General features: G+C 37.7%; 1 protein-coding gene across 1 annotated transcript in view; it reads right to left on the bottom strand.

Moving 5' to 3' along the window:
* Window positions 1–22,735, bottom strand: part of LOC121381511 — a 72,963-nt gene that overhangs the window by 40,326 nt on the left and 9,902 nt on the right. The window contains exons 6-7 of the mRNA XM_041510834.1: window positions 6,287–6,362; window positions 5,507–5,618 (exon numbers count right to left, since the gene is read on the bottom strand). Coding sequence (XP_041366768.1) covers window positions 5,507–5,618; window positions 6,287–6,362 — 188 coding nt within the window. The remainder of the gene's footprint in view (window positions 1–5,506; window positions 5,619–6,286; window positions 6,363–22,735) is intronic.

A 22,735-nucleotide genomic window follows, 5' to 3' on the forward strand; every position in this document is an offset into this window, starting at 1 on the left:
GAGTCAGCACTAAATTGTTCCATTTCACTAACTCACAATAATTATTATAAACCATGACCAAACTGAGTGTAAGATCAATATTCATTTCGTTTTACTTCTCTATCAACCTGTTTTCTTTCTCTCCTCTTTTATGCCTCTCCATCTTATCTATTTCTTTGTTTCCGGGTTTTCTTTAGTCTGCATGTAGTCAATTCTGTGTCATAACTGATTACTTTATATTCAATTATCCACAGATGTTGTTACTACTTCCATCAAGCCTGGAAATAAGTAGCCGGTCATGGATGTTGTCATTTGTCATTGGTCAAGCTTTGACAGTCTAGAGCAGGCAGTGTTTCTGCCAGTAGGGTAAAAGGGTAAAATTACATACCTAAAAATAATTCTAGAGTAAACTTACGTACCCAAAATAAATCACATACCACCAGTTTCGAGCATGTCACACTTTGGGGTTTTAAGTCTTCAACAAATAAATAAATAAAATAATTTTTAAAATGTTTATATTATGCTTTTGTCTTCCTGGAGTATGAGTAGCACTTGCTGTAGGTTATGTAAGATCAACTTTGTATATTTGTGAAAAATATTGTATTCATATATTTAATTTATACATTCATGTGTTTACAAATTTTCTATCGTTTGTTTGTATGTGAAATGTATTTTATCTTGATGGGTGAGGGTTTTTTAAGTTCATAAAAAAACCCCAAATAAAATAAAAGTAATGACACAAATACAATGCATTGACACTGTAAACCTTTTTGTTACTTTTATGATGTAAATAGGTTATCGGACATTTAAATAAAATATGTACATGCCATGAATGGAAGGGGTTGAATGTCACACGCAAAGAGTATATGGGAGGTAGGAGGTTCAAGACATACTCTATCAAAATGTACCAGTGTAACCGGTCCGGGTTAGGGTAAAATAAAAAATAAAAATGAAGTTTGTTTAAAATGTTAACATTTTTGCCAGACCTGCACATGAGAGGGCAGGAAGGGTAGTTATGAATGGTTCCTGTTTATTATATATGCAATAATAAGAATATGTTTAAACGGTAGTAATATACCTTACAATTTTGGCAACTGTAAATTCTTATTAGAGTTCCCCTACTTTTTTTTTAAAGAGTATATATACAGTGTGGGTTGCCCCCCCCCCCCCCCCCCCCCCCCCATCCCAATATAAAATCCTGCCTACGCCAGTGGATGGTACCAAGCCTAGAACACACACACACACACACACACACACAGTGGACTCTGTCCAAACCGGCATTATCTGTAAACCGGCACAGTTTTAAAGTCCCATTCAGCTACCGTTAATTTATTAAGAAAAAAAAAACCTGTCGACACCGGATACCTTCTATTCCGGACTTCGGATATAAATTCAATAACAAAAGAACGGTTCATGTAGTAATTAACTCTGTCTACACCGGCATGCGATCATACCTCTACTGTCTGCCAGTGGTCACTTTTTAAACAATGACGGCAGTTCCCCAGTAATGATGACACCACAGAAAGTGTTATGAAATAATCGCGCCTATTTGAAAGCTTAATAAACAATGAACAACACCTGTAGTAACGGGTGTAGGTAGAAAGATAAATCGTATTATTATTTGTACATGTTCATACCTGCATTGCATCATACCGATCTGTCTAAAACAATAAATTCAGATCCCTATTTTATGTGATAGTAATCAATAAAATAACTCAATGGGTAGGTGTGGCGACAGCGGGTTTCCTCTAAAAACAGTGTCAGAATGACCATATGTTTGACGTCCAATAGCCGATGATAAGATAAAAAATCAATGTGCTCTAGCGACGTCGTTAAATAAAACAAACTTTACTTTACTTTCAGTAAAATAATGTTATTTATTCTGCTTGTTGTTTTAAAAGCATATTTTTATTACAGTGAAATGTTAATATCCCACTTTCAAAAGTCGGGACTGAACTTATGTCCTGCTTCTCACAGGAAGGTAGGTAGGTAGGTAAGTAACTAGGTTAACGTGCTTATATACCACTTCCTCACCAATCGAGGTACCATTAGAGTAGATGTACAAATGTGATAAGACTAAAATGTCCAAACTACTGTCCATTAAGAATGAGCTGTTTTTTTTATAAAAAATTATTCTCTGCTGTCGGCATGTTGACTTATTTACAGAACGCCAATGCTACGTACCAGCCTCAGTGGCGTCGTGGTTAGGCCATCGGTCTACAGGCTGGTAGGTACTGGATTCGGATCCCTGTCAAGGCATGGGATACTGACTCCAAACCCTGAGTGAGTGCTCCGCAAGGCTCAATGGGTAGGTGTAAACCTATTGCACCGACCAGTGATCCATAACTGGTTCAACAAAGGCCATGGTTTGTGTTATCCTGCCTGTGGGAAGAGCAAATAAAAGATCCCTTGCTGCCTGTCGTAAAAGAGTAGCCTATGACCATATGTTTGATGTCCAATAGCCGATGATAAGATAAAAAATCAATGTGCTCTAGTGGCATCATTAAATAAAACAAACTTTACTTTACTTTACCAATGCTATGTCACAGGTCTGATGCGGGTCAGATCGACTGAGCAGTGGGGTTTAAAAAAAAGTCACTTTATTAATAACTGGGATGGTATTTTTAATACTGTAATGTTTATGTATTGTTTTATGTACTGTGTATTAATAATGTGCCATAAGCGTGGACCTGTAAACTTAAAAAAAATTAAAAATAATAATATACAGTGGACTCTAAACCGGACTCGCTTTGTACCATCGAAATAGTCTGGTTTAAATAGATGACCGGTTTGATTTACTATACATAAAATAGCACACGAAGTTCATTGTTTTAACAAGTGTCACATTGACTGAATGAACTATATCGAATAAACAAACATTCTATTTATTTTAATAGCAAGTGTGAAATCAAGTAGGTATCAACACACACACACACACTAATATTAATCCAAATGATCTAACGACCTACCGCAATAAGAGTAAACTTCACACGAGTGCAATTACATTTTGTATTTGATCTTGCAACGGCGTCCTGATTACTTGGCAATTGACGATCACTGTTCAACTAATTAAGCAGCCCGTCGTTCAGTCAAATCCCAATCCGGTGTAGACAGAGGTAATTAATGCATGAACGGTTCTTTCATTCTTGATTTTTTATCTGGAGTCCGGAGTAGACAGAATACGGATTAGGCAGAGATTTCTACCTAAGAGATAAACGGTAGCTAGACAGGACTTTAGAAATGGACCGGTTTACACAGAGATCCAGTTTAGACAGAATCCACTGTATATATATATATTTTAAATTAATTTGGGGTTTTTTTAATTCCAAGATCTAAGGTTAACATGTATATGCGATATTATGTAGTGTTCATGTAACTTACTGTACTAATGTTTTAAAAACACTTGCGATTTTGGGTTCAACTGTGTGCATTAAAAAAAATCTCCTGCTTTTGGTGATGATGATGATAACTAGTTTAACGTGCCCATATACCACTAGTGTTTCGAACACGCCCATCCCGAATCCGACCTCCGATAAGATCGGTGGCCTGACTCGGGAGGGGTGTGGGTGTGGGTGTGTGTGTGTGTGTGTGTGGGGGGGGGGGGGTTGAAAATGGGCAGAATTTTGAAAATAGCAATTAGTTAAAAAAGTTAATAGAATAAATAAAAAAAAATAAAAAGGGTACAAGCCAAAAATAAAAAGAATTGACTGCTCGGCTGAATATTTATATAATTTGGAGCATTTTAGAAGGACAGTCCAAAATTAAATAAGAGAAAGAAGAGAGGATCGGACTATTTAATAATATTTTTAAAAAGAAGTAATTTCGCCATAAAATTTTGAACGCAGATCTAAAAGTTTAAAGTCTGATCAATATGTCCACGCGAGTGGCCTCGTTAAGGCCGTTTGGGTGCACAGCTTAACAGATTGACAGTCGATAGACGTTGAAGGTGTAGTGCTGTGCTGAAATACAGATCTTGAGAAGCCGAAGCCGGATCCGTCTGAACGAGAGAGAGAGTATCAGACTATGGTACAGTCCAGTCGTCATGGGTTGGTATAGTGGTGCGGACGGGCCCCGACTCCGGAGGATACGAGATGGTATCACTATAAAGCAAGGTAAAGTCTATTTCTTCTTAGAGTGGGGCGGTCAATCTTCCAGTGCTGCTAGGACAGACTCGGACATGTAGAGACTAAACGCAAACACCATGGCGTTCTGCAGAATGGCCGTCATACGAGTCACGAAAAAAACAAGTCGACAGTCAGACGGAGAAATGACGTGGAGGCAAGGAATCTCGCTAAAAAAGAATCCAACCTGGTGGTGCAGGCTGTCGAAACAAGAAGCGTTTCAGCGTTCAATCAGTTCCAATGGCCGCATACATCCCAGTAGAAAACTTCATTTCGCTGACAAAAACAACGAAATGAAGGACCCCCAAGTCGAGCACATGAAAGCACGTGCAGTGTGCACAAGCGAAACAAACACGTCTTACCGCGTGGAGCTCCAGACTGGGAATGCCTGCTTTTGGACAAAATTTCCTGCTTTTTCAACACACACCTGCTTTCTCTTGACTAAAGGTTGACAGGTCTGATATAAATTAATGAAATAAAAAATTGTGTTTTTACTGTTTATGAAATCTTGCCCTGCTAAAATTAAATGTGATCATCATTTTGAACATTTTTTATTTAAGATTCATTTAAGAATTGACCACAATTATTTTTTGGTTCATGCAAGTATGAACCGAATGATTCCGCATAACGGGTCATACAAAAATGTACACATTGTTTTTTTGTTTCATATTTGCATGAACCAAAAAATAATAAAATTTATATGCATACTTTAATAATACATCACTGAATTTATTTTGTTTAGCTTGTTTAAATACGCCTGTAGAATATTTTGTGTAAACTTCATTGACTACTTATGTCGCGTAAGAATGCAAACATTCATTAACTATTATTTGAATCAGGTGATTTTTTAAATGTCATTTGGTAAATGACGTCATTTTGATAAGCGACACCATTTCCTCTAGCTGCTGCTTTATGCATTTTTACGGATCATTTAGTCATATTGGAATTGTCCGATTCGTGTTTAGTTTATATTTTTCACCAACAGCAGTAGAACAATGCTTACAAGTAAGTTACAGGCGTGAAGTTTCCTACATTTCTTTGGCCAGCGACCGAGTCTCATTTCATGATAAGCAAAGATTTTTTTTTTTTTTAAATCAATGTGTGTACATGTCTACTCTGCTATAGCATTTTCCATTAATTAATTGTATAATTTTTTATTATTGCTTTTGTATCTTTCATGTGTGTTTTTTTGTTCAAAATATCTAAATATGATTGCCTGAATAATCCAGCTTGTTGTACAAAAGTAGTGAGAGTTAGAGCGGGGAGGTGGGGTGGGGGGTAGTAGTAGGCGTGGCTTAAATGTTTTCGGTTCATCGAGATATGAATGAAAAAAGTAAGCATCTCTGGACCAATCAGATTGCCGTAAAGTGAATAGACGCAAAGAAAATTTAATTATTTGTACATACTGTAAAAAAAGTTTACTCTGTTTTTCCTTGAAGTCTTCATGAAGTTCATCCAAACTAGCAAGGCACCATTGCTGTCCCTTTTTCCACAATACAGCTTTTCCAGTTTCATTTGCTTAAAAATAATAATAATAATTAACCACAAATCTAATATTATATTACAGATCTATCTCAAGGTTTTTGATGTTGAAGATTAACAATATTTTACTTTACCACCAATTTACACATTATTTCACATTTCAAGGCTTGACATTAAGGCTTTTCAACCAGATCGAGGCCCAGTTTATCTTTAAAAGTACCATACTTTCATTTATTAATTTATACTTATTTTTTGTGCTTCTATCCAATTAAAGTTCAAGCATGCTGTCAGTTATCTAGGCTGTCTGTCCAGGACAGTAGGTTAGTGGTTAGTGAGAGTGAGGTTAGTGTATTGGCCTGTAAACTCACTTTGGGTGGGCGCCAGTACTGAGATGGCTTAGCCATTACACCATTGAGGCGTGTACTAACATACTGGCCCACCACAAAAGTTACTATCTTCATATTTAAATAATGTCTAATTCTATGTATTGTATGGATCACTGACATGAAATAAAATGTATTATTATTATTATTAAAACATACTATTTCATTATGATAAAGGTGGGAGTAAACTAATTCAGGAAACAATGTCAGCTGGTGGGTTGCTGAAGAATAATGGAATTCTACCAGATTCCCACCATTAGGTAAAACACACCAGGCAACTATAGTGAAGTAATCGATCAAAATAAGGCTTGAAATGTTTACCTTGTTGATTAAAAAGGCAACTAAGTGCATTTTCTAGGTTATTGATATGTTTCTCAGTTTCTTCCAAAACAAGAGACTGTAAAAAGAAAAAAGAAAGAGAGAAATGTATGATTACATCTAAAATAAAATTGAATATTCAGTAAATCAGTTTAGAAATTTACTATATTTATGCTACTTGCTGTACAATAATCTAGAATGAAAAAGTAGGAAAAATTACTTCACCCTTCCCAGGATAAATAGAAGTTTGATAAAAATAGGTGAAAGGAACATTTATCGGTATCCTTCATAATGTTTCGTCATGTTCCGCATTCAATGATTCATTCGGAAAAATTCAAAATTAAATCATAGTATTTCAATATAAAATACTACTACTTACGATAATACTGTACACTTACGTAAAACTGTTGTATGTTTTCATTAAAAATGTTATTTACATTATTAAATAATTCATAATTAATGTGTCATTATGTTAAAACTACAGTCCCTGGAATATTTTTTATTATTTAAGCATTTAGAATAGATGATCCAGTTCTGTTTGGTACATGAAAGGTCCACCACATCGCTATAGTTTCGCAATGCTCGCATATCTCATTATCTAGGTCAACTACAAACTCAATGGCCAGCTTTGTTTTTCATCATTTAGCGGGACGCCAGTAGAACTGATCAATGTGTTACTAGTATATAAACTAAACTTTGAAAGTTCTAACACTTTATAAAATATTAATTCTGAAATAGGAAGGTACGATTGTCGATAATACATTGTCAAGATCAAACCGGTTTTAACGAAAGACTCTAGTACCGTATCCTTCACCGAATGTTCTTCGTACATTCTTTCATTTTTTGAGACAAACCCTACAATTTCGAATCCACAAGCGCACGTGTTAACTGAAACTGACAACAGGCTGTCATTTGTGCTTTGCTGAGCAATGGTGGTACAGGCGACGAATCGAGTGTATACTTTTGACGATCTACGTTCATAGCGAACACACACAAGTTTTTTAAAAGAGCATTTGAGCTTGTGTTTTAAATTTGTACATGATGTTATAATATGGTAACCAGAGAATGTAACTTTAAATTAAAAGTAACAATTAGTATTTTCTGGCATTACTGAAATGAATGAGGCCAAGAAGTAACAATTAATGCTTGATTGGTTACTGAAATGGCGTGACATGCGTTGATGAGTGCCAAAGTAAAAACACAGACCTACAAAGTGACAAATGATCTGACACTAAACAAGTCTGTGAAATCGGATACGGTCCAAAATATTACAGCGAATTCAACTTCACACAAGGCATAAAATATTAATTTTTCAGAGAACCAATACGTTGTTTGTGTGGTTTTTGTGTTTGCATGACAATTTTCTTCAGTAGTTGAGATACAAATGAAAAGGTTAATAGGCAACGATATTCAAACGAGAATATGAGAAAAGCAATTTTCATAGCTTTTCTCCTATCATAAATATGAAAATATACTTTTTGTGCTCTATGACCAACTTAAAAACTACCAAGCGAAAATGAAAATTAGGTTTGTTTGTCCTAACACGACCAACCCACAAAAATTAACCTGTGTCAAAATAGTTTTTGACATCTTTTTGGAGAAGATTTATTATTATTATATATTTTTTTAATATTTAACCAATTTCAATTTAGACTTCAACAAGTATAAATTTGATCTGTTGATGATATTTGTCAAACATTTTAAAATCTCGATATAATTTAACCAACATTTATTAAAGTCAGTTTTGATTCGTTGGAAATTAGAAATTCTGTAAAATGCTGTTCATAGTAACGACAACACAATTTTCTCGGGACTGGCATGAGATCTCGCACGTGCCGCAGTGCATGTTCGTAGTACATGGTACATGCTTTTGTGACAAGCAAAATGGGTTTTAAGCTAAATCAATCGGTAGCTGGACAGGTACCTTCGTGTGAGCCAGATGAGGCTATGTATTGTCATGCTTTGACAGTCACAAAGTTAATATTAGAGGTCATTTTGTCTGACACTAGGTACAGTCACTAGCTAGAATGCCATTGCGGATGCTATTAATAGACTTGATTCAGTCCGAAAGAAGCTATACAAGTGTTGAACTCCGTGGAGAATCCGTAATCCGCAATCGGCTGACTTAAATTATTCCAATTGGCTTCATCGTTCATCGTATCGCCGCCATTTTGTTGTTTTTCTTGCACTGGAATCCAAATATTTGTTCCTCTAATACTAATATTAATAGAGTGCCAAAAGGTAACCAGTATTTTATTAGTTTAAAGGTTGCAAGCCACCATTTACGTTAGCAAAACTTTAAAAGTAGAAATTATTAATTTAATTTATAAAATATCAAATAAATTGCCAAAAAAAATAAAAAATAATAATAATAATAATTAAATACACAATATCATGGAATAGATTATTTTAACGAAGTATCTACACTGAAAAATTACTATTTGGTGTGTGGTGTGTGTGAGGTGAAATTGTATGTCTTAACCTATAATACATGTACAGTTTATGCTAATAAAGGTTCTTGTTTCTTTTTCAGGTTTTTTTGGGGTTTTTCGGGGGGGGGGGGGGGGGGGGGGGGGGGGGGGATTCCCATTTATAAGTAAATAGATATATACACATTTATAAGTGATAAAATATTAATTTGTTTTTAATGCTGTTAATTGTTCTAATAGGCAACATGGATAGTTTTTAATAACTTAGGTGGTATTAAATATTAATAAGTAACTTTATTCTAAACTGATGAAAAGTGTTTGCATGTTTTTCTAAACATACCATAAAATATGCCCTATGAGTATGTTGTGTAAATTGACAAATTGATTTAACATGATCTTAGTATGCAAAATGTATATTAAAAAGTTAATTATTTCAATTTAATGGGGTTGTGTGTTTTATAAACAGTTAAAATTGGGCAAGTGAATTTTTCACCATGAACAGTAAATTTTCAAATCCATTGGTCCCATGGCAAATGAATTTAAAAAAAAAAAAAAAATCTAGAACCCCATGTACATGGAACGCTTGTAACAGTTGGATATCGCTTATTCCTGCACTGACCAATGACATTCAAGGATAGAAATGTGAGTCATACTTGTTCCAATCTTGGGCCAACAATTTCACCAACTATATGCATTGAATTGAATGTTTAACGACACCCCAGCACAAATAATACATCGGCTATTGGGTGTCATACAATGGTAAAAATAAAAGGTTAGGTTAAAAACAGTGTATAGAGCTGTGTAGTGGTACATGAAATTTGAAATGTTAAGTCAAAGACAGTGTAAAGAGCTGTACAAAATAATACATATCACATTTGTTATAAAGGTAAAATTCATGTTACAAATCAAATATTACACAAAAGTAAATATAAATTTGGAATAAAATCCAGTTTCTTTTAAAAACTTTAGTACAAGTTCAGGGTGGAATCTAAAGGATTCCACCACATCCCTTGCTTCGAATATATCGTTTCTAGTCTGGATCAGATGGATACACTCCACCAAAATATGGTGCACCGTCAGTGTACACTGACAATGCTCACACTGAGGTGGAGGATCCTTCTTGAGAATAAATGAATGGGTAATGTAAGTATGTCCGATGCGAGCACGACACAAAACTATTTCATCCCTTCTGCACCGCCTATAGGAGGACTGCCACTCACTCAGGACTGGCTTAACAGAATGAAGCTTGTTCGCGACCGCACCGTTCCAATCATCTTGCCAAGTAGAAAAGATATAATTATTTATGTGATGTTTGAGATCACTATAGGGAATACCAGCATTGGCACGTGGCAAAGTCAAAGCAGACTTGGCAGCACAATCTGCCTTTTCATTGCCTCTAATGCCAACATGGCTGGGTACCCAACAAAAACACAATATTCTTATTGTAATAAGAAAAAAGACACACTTTCATATCAGCATCCCAATTAAGGGATGTTCCAGCTTCATATATTGTAAAGACTGGAGACATGAAAGTGAGTCGGTATAGATTATAAATTAGAGGAGCTAGAGTTTTTTGATTTTCTCTAGGGCTTTAATAAGTTGCCGCAAGTTTCGGCACTAAATATAGATGCCCAAATCAGGCAATCTCATAGAGATTATTTTGTCTGATGGAAAAACTGTGCAACAAGCCACAGAATTCCCATCACCGTGACCCATCCGTGTAAATAGGGATGTAGTCACAGTATTTCTCTTTTATTTCCATAAAATATTGGTTATAAATAATTGGATCCGTGCGATCTTTCTTCAGATGCACAAGATCCAACACAATTTTAGGTGGCTTCATGCACCAAGGCGGCAAAACTAAATATGAAGGTGTTTCCAAAATGTCTGAAAGATCAATGTTGGAAGCAGATAAAAGCTGCCTAATGCGAAGACCAAATGTGCAGATTGCATTTGGCTTCGCATCAAACAACTTCATAAATCGATTGTCAAAGATAGCGTTATGGGTGGGGTGTTTTGGCATTGACTTTATCTTGGTAGCATACTGCAGAGACAGCTTTGCACGTCTAGCACCCAAACTAGGTTCGTGTGCATCGACGTACAAACTTTCCACAGGAGATGTTCTGAAAGCACCAAAACAAAGCCTAAGTCCCTGGTTGTGTATGGGATCAAGCATCTGCAGGTAAGTCTTGCGTGCCGACCCATACACAATAGAGCCGTAATCTAGTTTAGATCTAATCAAAGATCGATACAGTCGGAGCATAACCTTACGGTTTGCTCCCCACTCTGTGCTGGCAATAACTTTGAGAATATTTAGGGCCTTTAGCCCTTTCTTTTTAACATATTTTAAATGAGGTATGAAAGATAGCTTCCTGTCAAATATAATTCCAAGAAATTTGGTCTCCTCGACCACGAGAATCGGGCTTTTGTCCAGAAACAGCTGAGGGTCTAGGTGGTGACCTCTTTTCTGGCAGAAGTGCATACAGACCGTTTTTGACTTTGAGAATCGGGAAAGCCATTGTCAGTTGTCCATTGTTGAAGCTTATTCAAACAAAGCTGCAAATGACGCTCAATGATACTCATATTGGACGACCTGTAACAAATCTGAAAATCGTCAACGTATAGTGAGCAATCGACACCAGGTTTTAAACACTGGGCGATGCTGTTAAATTTAATTAAGAATAGGGTAACCGACAGGATGCTACCTTGGGGCACCCCGATGTCTTGGTGAGTGGGAATCTGAAAAAACGTGGATCCCACTCGCACTTTAAAAATTCTATCTTTTAAAAAGTTAGAAATAAAAATTTGGAAGAAGACCTCTTAGGCCCCATGCCATGGAGATCTTTTTTAAAATCCCCATACTTCCATGTGGTATCGTAGGCCTTTTCCAAATCAAAGAACACTGAAACCAGGTGTTGATTATTGACGAAGGCCTCGCGACAAAACGTTTCAAAACGAACGAGATGATCACCCGTACCTCGACTGGATCTGAACCCACATTGCACGTTAGTAAGCAATTTGTGGGACTCGAGAAACCAGACAAGTCTACGATTGATCATTCGTTCCACAGTTTTGCAGATGCAGCTTGTGAGAGCGATGGGGCGGTAACTGGTAGGGTCAGTAGGATCCTTGCCAGGCTTTGGAATAGGAATTATAATAGCCTTCCTCCAATCAGAAGGAAAGTCACCAGAACTCCAGATTTTATTAAAGATGTTCAAAAGAACTAAAAGAGAAGATTTGGGTAAGTGTTTTAGTAGTTGGTAATGTATTTCATCTGGTCCCACCGAAGTATCATGGGCTTTTCGAAGAGCATCCTGCAACTCCTCCGAAGAGAAGGGCCTGTTTAAACCTCTCAATGTGCCTGTTTCGTTCCTTAATAGCATCTTTGCAAGATTCATTGAACCATGGTTTAGTGAAACGTTTCGGCACTGCCGAAGTCTTGGGAATAGTTTCTTCTGCAATTTCTTTCAAAATGGAAGTAAAAGAGGACATGAGATCGTCAGCATCATCAATGGCAGATTGTTGCAGACGAGTGCTGCATAGATGCTGAAACTGATCCCAGTCAGCCCTCCATAACTTCCATCTTTGAACTCTTTCAAGTGATGGTGGTCCATCATTCTCCAAAAAAATCGGAAAGTGGTCACTGCCACAGGGGTCTGGACCGACTTTCCAGGAAAAATCCAGAAACAGTGATGGACTACATAAAGTTAGATCAATTGAAGTGAAAGAGCCACTTGCAGCGTGAAAATAAGTTCAACTTTTATCGTTGAATATAATTAAGTCATTTTTGAGAATTAAGTCTTCTAATTGTTTGCCTCGAGTATTTACATCCTCGCATCCCCACAAAGTGTGGTGACCATTGAAATCTCCCATAACCACAAAAGGGCTAGGGAGTTGGTCGAAGAGATCTTGAAGATCTTTGGGATTGAAGTTGAAATTATTACGAGGCGGCAAATAGAGAGAGCATAAAGTTATAGTTTTATGGGCTGTGACCTTGCAAATTACAGCTTGCAAATTAGTATTTAATGTAATTACACTCTGAGGGATATTTTCATTTACTAAAATGGAAACACCCCCAGCTCTGTTATCAGTTTCCTGAAACTTGTGATAGAGGTTAAACCCTCTAATATTAATATTGTCAGTGTCCTTCAGGAAAGTCTCCTGAAGACATACCGCAATAGGATTATATTTTTGAATTAGTAGACTTAATTCATCAAAATTGGGCCTAAGCCCACGACAGTTCCACTGGATGACTTTATTCGCCATCGGGAGGAAGTATGGGAGTTATCTTTGGCTTTGGTGGTGGTCGTTTTGTTCCTGGATAATCAAGTGATGAGACTTCCATCTCATCACCTCCATCATCCAGAGCCTGAAACATATTACTTGTTGTTAAGTTCTGTTCGGCTTTTTTAAGCCGCCCAGAGGTGTGATCCTTCTTCGCTGGTTTGCTTTTTAACTTGGGTAGGCTGGGAACTGGCATCCCAGTACTCAACCCAACTGATGATTTGTTTGTGTCCAAGGACACCTGTGTGGAGGTGGTAGCATTGGCAGGAGCTTGCTTCTTTTTCTGAGCTGCCTCCTTCTGCTGCTGAGCAGCTTTTGCAGTTTTCTTTTCCACGTTTACAACATCGGATAGTTTTTTGTACTTTGCATCATCGCATTGCCACGTCAAGTCTGTATTTACTGAAATACTTCTGGTGGAGACCTTCACTGCAGCAGCAACAGCATATGATGCTGCTACTCTAGCAGGTTGAAATCTCTCCACCAGTTTTCTGGCATCGGCAAAGGTTAGACGTTTCTCAACCCTAACCTCCTGAACTTTCTTTTCCTTTTTCCACATCGGGCACTCTCTCGAGTACGTGAAATGATCTCCCTTGCAGTTTGTACATACAAGGTCTTTTTTGCAAGTTTTACTGTCATGGTCAAACTGACCGCAACAAGCACATGTCAGTTTGCCTCGACAGGTATTTTGACCATGGCCATATTTCTGGCATTTGAAGCATCGAAGTGGATTAGGAATGAAAGGCTCAACAGGAATGTTGAGGTATCCAGCCTTAATCGAATGTGGAAGGGTAGGAGTACTGAATGTTAGAATAAAGGTATTCGTTGGAACCAATTCGTTGTTCCTCCAAACCTTTATTCTCCTGACGACTGTGACATCTTCTGAAGTAAGATTGTCACAGATTTCCTCATCATGAACACCTTCCAAATCTCGGCATCTGATAACTCCCTTCGAGGAGTTGAGAGAAGTGTGTGGCAGTACGATGATGCGAATGTTGGCTAGAATAGTCGACCTGAGAAGACATTTAGAATGCTTTTCTGTCAAACATTCAACCAACAGCGATCCGTTTTTCATTTTTGTAACATTTTTTGGCTCCCCGGCTAGACCGACGAGCCCCTTTTGAATTGCAAAAGGTGACAATTTTTTCAAGGCCCCATCATCAGTGGAACTGATGACGAGGAACCTTGGCCAATTTGAAGAGATCACATGTGATTTCTTCGTAATTGATTTTGAGGCAGTCATGGACTCTTCATCAAAAGATGAGGAGTCCAAAACATCGGTGTGGACCCTTTTCAGGGCCCCATCTGTTGTTTTTAATTTAGTAGTATCCATGTTAAATGAATCATTATTTGTCAACCATGCCCCCCACCCACCACAGAGTCCAACAAGGGGACACGATGCTGCGGATAACCAGCAGACATACATGCCAGGGATACATGGTTAATATACGCAGGCAAAGTAAAGAAAAAACGTTAGTTTACCCGATTGACCTTAGCCAACGCCCCAAGAGCAAAACAGGGGTTGGTTTGCTCTTGAGCTTGACGTGACCAGCCGATTGATCAGGTTGCGCCTTCCTGACCACCCGTCCAAAGTGATGTATTGCCAGAAGTCATACCCGCAGGTATGCCCCAACTCAAGCACCAGGATCCCATCGTCCATTTTCACGGGTCGCACCTCACGGCAAACAAAGCGCTTCATACGAGGAGATGTGCATTTATTGGCCATTCTATAAAAGAATGTTCACCCCTGCACCACGGTGAGGTTAATGCACATGCAGGGGCCAACTATATGCATTACTAGTGGACTACATTGCACACTTCTGGGGTAACAGACTCCGGCCCATATAGCGCCCCCCCCCCCCCCCCCCCCCCCCCCCCCCCCCCGTTCCCCCATTACTGAGTGTCTGTAGCTCTCGATAACCCCCTCCCACACACACACATCAACTCCTACTCTGACAGTTCCAACGCCTTCTAGTACTTCATTTTGCAACCGCTGATCGGTTATTGGGTGTCAAACTATGGTAAATGCAAAAATAATGTGATGATAAATATCAAGTTAAAAATTCAACAGTTAAATAAAAACAGTAAAAAAACCACCCAAATATCACAGATAGATGATCAAATTAAAATTTAAAGTCAGTATACTTTATATCACGTAAAAATTGTAATAAAAGTTCTGGATGGAATCGAAATGATTCCAACACATTTCATTGTCCAAATATATCTTTTCTACTTTCTTTGAGATGATGGCACTCCACCAAAATGTGGCGTAGCGTCAGAGTACACTGAGTGTTCAAAAAGAGGTGTAGGATCTTTCTTCAAGATAAAAGACTGGCTTGATAGCATGAAGCTTGTTCACAACTGCACTGTCCCAATAATTTTGCCAAATTTAAAAAGATAAATTGGTTGATACTATGTTTAAAATCAGTATAAGGCACACCAACCCTGGCATGAGGCAAATCCAAAGCAGACTTGGAAGCTGAATCTGCCTTTTCATTACCGCTGCTGCCAACATGGCTAGGCACCCAACAAAATACAATATCTTTATTTGGAATGGATAAAAAGACACACTTTCGTATCATCATCCCACTTAAGGGATGTTCCAGCTTCATATTGCGTAAAGCTTGGAGACACGAAAGTGAGTCGGTAAAAACAATAAATTTGGATGCAATAGAATCCTTGATTTAATTCTTCTAAGGCTTTAATGACTGCCCTAACTTCAGCACTAAAGATTGATGTCGAGTCAGGCAGTTTCATGGAAAGTATTGTGTCTTATGGAAAAACTGTAGCACAAGCCACAAAATTCCCATCCCGTGATCCGTCTGTATAAACAGGAATGTAATCACCTTACTTGTCTTGAATTTCTAAGAAAAATTGCTTGTACACAACAGCATCTGTATAATCTTTCTTCGGATGCACAAGATCATACACAATTTTAGGTGGTGAAATACACCAAGGTGGTAAAACAAAATATGAAGGAGTTTCCAAAGCATCTGCTAAATCAATGTTGGAAATCGACAAAAAAACTCTGAATGCGAAGACAAAATATACGAACAGCATTTGGCCTTGCATCAAACAATTTCATATATTTGTTATCAAACACCGCATTATGTGTAGGATGTTTCGGTAATGATTTAATCTTGGTAGCATACTGCAGAGAAAGCTTTGCACATCTAACACCCAAACAAGCTCTCAACAGATGTTCTAAATGCACCAAGACAAAGCCTACGTTCCTGGTTGTGTATATAATCTAGCATCTGCAAGTAAGATCCATAATCAAGTTTTGACCTCACAAGAGATCTATACAGATGGAGCTTAACCATGCGGTCTGCTCCCCATTCCGTATTACCATTAACCTTTAAAATATTGAGTTTAAATTTAAGCCCTTCTTTTTAACATATTTAAGATGGGGCACAAAAGATAGCTTCCTGTCAAATATAACCCCCAGATATTTGGTCTCCTCCACAAATGGAATCAGTTTTTTGTCCAGAAACAACTGTGGATCTAAGTGGAGATCTCTTTTCTGGCAGATATGCATACAAACCATTTTTGCCTTTGAGAATCTACACCCATTATCAGTTGCCCATTGATGAAGTTTATTAAAAAAAAGCTGAAACTTACATTCAATAAAACTCATATTGCATGGACAACCTATGGCAAGTCTGAAAATCATTGACATATAAGAAGCAATCCACACCAGGTGTTAAATACTGGGTGATGCTGTTAATTTTCAAAGAAAATAAAGATACAGACAGGATACTACCTTGAGGTACACCCATCTTTTGTTGGTGAATATCGGACAAAGAAAGAAAGAAAGAAATATTTTATTTAACGACGCACTCAACACATTTATTTTACGGTTATATGGCGTCAGACATATGGTTAAGGACCACACAGATTTTGAGAGGAAACCCACTGTCGCCACTACATGGGCTACTCTTTCCGATTAGCAGCAAGGGATCTTTTATTTGCGCTTCCCACAGACAGGATAGCACAAACCATGGGCTTTGTTGAACCAGTTATGGATCACTGGTCAGTGCAAGTGGTTTACACCTACCCATTGAGCCTTGCGGAGCACTCACTCAGGGTTTGGAGTCGGTATCTAGATTAAAAATCTCATGCCTCGACTGGGATCCGAACCCAGTACCTACCAGCCTGTAGACCGATGGCCTAACCACGACGCCACCGAGGCCGGTAATATCGGACAAAGTCGACCCGATCCGGACTTTAAAAAGATCTATCTTTTAAAAATTGAGAAATAAAAACTGGAAGTCGACCTCTATAAGACTCATGCCATGGAGGTCTTTTAAAATCCCATACTTTCATGTGGTATCGTAAGCTTTTTCCAAATAAAAAAACACTGAAACCAAGTGCTGATTATGGATGAAATCTTCTCTACAAAATGTTTCAAATCGAACAAGATGATCAACCGTGCTGTCTAGATCTGAACCCACATTAATTACACATTAGTAAATCATTTATGGGATGGACTGCACAAGGAACATTTTCATTTTGTTCAGTATCATGTTCGCTATGTAAGTTTCAAAGATCAATACACAATTTTAAAACATTACAGTATAGATGTTAATCAATTTTTAATTGACTAGAAATATTGATAATCATGATTTTGAAAACAAAATGTTCCCTGCTGCATACACCATAATTATCTAGTAGACCTACTTTTTCACATTACCATAATATTATTCAATGTTTTTAAGGTGCGCGGGTGCGGTCGCGCTCGTGCAGCACAAGTAATTTCAATCTGGCGAGTGTGAAAAATAATGCATGTTACACTTAACAAACAGTGCACGTAAAATAATTTTGTATATTGATTGCCACTATTTACTTTACTGATAGAAAGATCCGTTTAATAATACCAGAAGAAAAAAAGTTACGAGAAAGGTAGCATCCATGCAAGATCTTAATATACGACTGGTACTTATCTTTGCTATACAAATCGGAAAACACAGGTTTAGCAGACAACGTACCAATCCGATCAAAACTTCTTTGCCCATTAAATTTATTATTAATTAGAAACAGTCCACTTTTTTAAGGGAATAGATCACAATGTCTGATAAGGATATCTCATTTATACTGTTCATATAGTTTTGACAAAAAGAGAAAAGGGATTGAATTAAATAGTGGCTTCTGTAGCCTACACAAATGAACTCGTTATGGAAATCAGCGAAGTCGGTAAAATTGTCTCAATTAGTTCATATCTGTTAGCCTACAAAGCTTATGTGAGGTTCCAAAACTGGCAATCGTGTAATTTTATACTTTCTTTAAAAAAGAAAGAAAAAGAAATGAAATTTAGACAAAATAATAAAAAGAAGGAAAAGAAATGATAATAGGTTTGTGGGAATAAGCCTAGGTGGGTTTTTTTATGTCTATTATTTTTCTTTTTTGTTTAAAAAAAAAAAATCAAATAAAACTTCATTTAAATATTTGTATTTCAGCCAGAGGTTTATGAATGAGCATATGTTATTTATATATACATATATACACACTACAGTAACAGTAATCAATGATCATTGCCGACTATTTAATTTTTGTTTCGTTTGTTAGAAAGTCACAGACCATGCATGTGACTGGAACATGATCTGATGCACAGGACTCAGTATGCAGTGGAATACTGACCAATCAGAGCTATTGGAGTCAGATTATTTTTACTCTTGAAATTCTGCATGCACACGTTCGACAACTTATTACGCATTGATGATGGTGTCCAGAATTATGGGTTTTTTAAATTATCTTTATTATGGCATCCCACATTTCGAATAAAATCCTTTGTAATGACAGATTTTATTCGTTGTACATAATAATGAAATTCAAGACAAGATATGTTTAGCTGCACGTTCATCAAACCATCTAACACTGAAAAGGTATATATATATATACTACTCAAAAGAATTTAAGGGTCAAAAATTTATAACCAAATAAGTTTCAGAGTGTATTAGATTGATGATGTAAACTACACCAACATTTTTATTTATTGTTCCATATTTACAAAACCCCACAAATAAACGTCACTGTATACAAGAAAGTCACATGACATGCTGTCAAAGTTGATGGTTGTCAAACATGGATTTTACACATTAGAACATTCGTTTAATAGTGTGTGAATCCACCCCTGGCGTGAATACACTCGACACATCGTTGCCTCATGCTGTTGATCAGACATCTGAAGAACTCTTGGGGAATGGCCTGCCACTCTGCCATAAGAAGTTGACCCAGATCATGAAGGTTGGCCGGAGGGGCATGGTTATCCCGAACTCTCCTGCCTAATTCGTCCCAGGCGTGCTCTATTGGGGCCAAGTCAGGCAAATATGCTGGCCAATCCATCCTGGCGATACCTTGTTGTCTGAGAAAGTCCGTTACCACCCTGGCGCGGTGGGGTCTGGCATTGTCATCCTGCAGAACTGCCCCGCCGCCAATCTGCTGAACGCCTGGGAGAACCAACGGCCGGATAATCTCATTCAGATAGCGGATTCCATTCAGATTGCCAACCACATAGAGGGGGGTCCTGTGGTGGATAGAGATGCCGCCCCACACCATGACGCTGCCACCACCGAACCGGTGACGTTGTCTAACGTTAACGTCAGCGAAGCGCTCTCCAGGACGTCTGTAGACACAAACCCGACCGTCGTTGAACTGGAGACTAAACCTGGACTCATCAGTGAACATCACTCGACCCCACTGAACACGTTGCCACTGCAGATGAAGCGTGCACCAGTGACGTCTGGCCGTTTTGTGACGTGGTAGGAGTGGTGGTCGAACAGTCTGGCGACGGCAGTGTAGATTATTGGCTCTCAGACGATTGCGTATGGTTTGATCAGACACTCGAGTTCCAGTCGCAGTCCGCAGATTGTCACGTAATCGGCGTGCAGTGGTTGTGCGTTGACGTAGAGCCATATTGGTGATGAAGCGGTCATCTCTATTTGTGGTGCTTCGGGGTCTTCCCGAACGTGGACGATTTCGAACAGAATTCGTTGCTTTGTACCGTTGCCACAGTCGGCCAACGACACTCTGACTGACACCAAGTCTCAGAGCAACATTTCTTTGCGTATTGCCATCCTGAAGCCAAGCAATAGCCCTTCCTCGATCTTCGATAGTCAGTTGAAGTCGTACCATTGTCGAATTTGGAGTGTGCACCGTACACGAACGCAAGCTCCAATTATACGGAAATTCAGCATTGGGAACATGGAATACACGTGCAAAGATTGCAAATGAAGCGCTTTGTGAAAAAGCAAGTTATGGGCACTTAGCAGACCTTTCGCTTTCGCCCTAATTTACGTGCAAATGTAAGCATGTTTTCGCCATTAGAACTAGTCGACAGTGTCAATGACATTGACAGTGGATTTTAATTCATTTATGAGTTGCTTAGACCCACTTTCATCAAAATGGAACAATACCATGCGTGACATTATGGTCTAGCTAATATAATTGACATTCAGAAAATAATGTCGAAAATATCGTCTGTCCCTTAAATTCTTTTGAGTAGTATATAACTGTGTGCATCAAATTATCTGAATAGTACATATTGCAATTAAACAATCAAATTGTCTGCATCAGTGTATACATGTCATAATTATATTTCTATAGTACTACTCCTGAAACTTTTTAATAAATTATAACTCCATTCCTGAAAGAGAACAGAAGTCAGACTACACTAATGAACCAAACAACATAAAATTAGAAGAAAGCATCAATGGTTTATTGTTTCATTTCTGCATTTACATGTACCAATTAGTTCATAAATTAATAATGCTTGGTTTTCATCCGCCTTAGCATTTCGATGAGTGCGATTTTTCATTTGCTTAAAGGAGACCGGACACCAAACCATATATACGGCGTAATGAATTGTTTGCCGTCATAAACCACAACACGCAACTACAGCGCTCCCCTTATTGACTAAGTTAAGCGTGCAAGTCTTGGTTTGGGGTTTTTTTTTCGCCGATCTCCGATGTTTGCCGGAAACTGTCGACAATTGATGAGCTAGACCCGTGACGTCATCGATGAGAGGAAAACTGAAGAAACTACCAAGCAGCATGGACGAACTTAGCGATTCGAGTGACGAAGAATTGTGTCCAGCTTGTGCTAATGGCATCAAACCGTATCAGTTTGAACCACTTATCAGAGACTTTGTCCCTAATCCTGGAAATGTCTTAGACGAAAATTCGGATGAATCAACTGCCAACAAAGATGAGGAAGCCACACGGTCATAAGACTAGCACACAAGCATTTTTTTTAAAACATAATTTTTTATGACATTTTTAATGTAAACTGAAGCAAATGGACCTAATTAGAAGAAAAGCACACAAAATGTAATAATATTTCATCATAAATCTTGTTCAGCATAGATGTAAATATGACACGTCAGTGGATATTCCATAGGCCGATTTCGCAAATTTGCAAAAAGTGTCCTCTCCTCACCAAAGCAAGATATAATAATTTAACAAAAAACTTTGTTCTCTTAACTAGTTACCCTCCAAGTTTTGATGTGTTTGATTAAACCGTGTACTTTTAATTATTAAGAAAATGTGTTACCAGTCTGCCGAAACTGTCCACAGCCGGGTACAGAAACACAGAAATGTTGGAAAATATTATACTGTTGCCACATACTGACAATCACTTTACAACTAACATGTCTTATCGACAATATTATTATGTAGTCTTTGCATTTATTAATATAAAATACAACAGGCCCGTAGGAACTGGAGAGGGGCGGGCCTAGGGGTTTGTTCTCCATCGCACTAGGATTGCTCTAGGATGAAAATGTATGTTTTAAATTTTCACTACTTTGCATAAATAAAGATGATATAAAGATAAAAATCTAGTTTGTATCCCTCACTAGAGACTGTATCCCCCCCCCCCACCACACACACACACACTTCAAATATCGTTCCTACAGGCCTATACAAATGTAGATAATGTGTAGAGGGTGAAGTTAGGAACCAGTTCCTTTTATCTTTAGGATTTTGTAATCATGATTTCAAACCAACTGTTTCAGGTAGTTTGCTCCACATACTGACATAAAACACATATGTTATATATTGGAATAAAATAAACAATAATTACAATATATCCAGTGTTATTTTCTTTAATCATTCATGGAGGAAGAAGGAAGTCCTGATGAAAATATATTACAGGTAAAACAAAATAATATATGATGCTTATTCCATGTGGTAACTATTGTTAATTTTGCTTTAAATTGCTAGATGCCAAAAGTGATTAATTGTATTATTTTATGGTAACAGTCAAAAATTAGACGACCAATTGTTTCAACCTCTGCCAAAGGTACCAGGTTTTCTGTCAGAAAATAATTTGAGGGTACGTAATAAAACAGGCCCGTAGGAACTGTGTGTGTGGGGGTGGGGGTGCCCCCCACTTGTGAGCTTTTCGCCATTGTAACCAAAATCTGATGTAGTTTATACCCGGTCCGTCAGTGCCCCCCCCCCGCCCCCCCCAAGTCGTTCCTACGGGCCTGTAAAAACTAAATATATTCAAAGGAGTATATTGGGTGGTTATAGGTTTAAAATGTTTTTTTATTGAACATTTTATTTCATGCACTTTTACAAATTTTAAACAGCAATTATGTTACTATAAGCTATCGAAAAAATAAAACATATATATATACATTAATTTCTGAGATTTTTTAGTACATACATGTAAGTTTACCCTCCGCACCCTCTGGCAGAAGCCAAGGGTAGGTATTAAAATAATTATTTGGTGTGGAGTATTT

The sequence above is a fragment of the Gigantopelta aegis genome, chromosome 9, assembly GCF_016097555.1.
Source record: "Gigantopelta aegis isolate Gae_Host chromosome 9, Gae_host_genome, whole genome shotgun sequence".
Classification (NCBI taxonomy): Eukaryota; Metazoa; Mollusca; class Gastropoda; order Neomphalida; family Peltospiridae; genus Gigantopelta; species Gigantopelta aegis.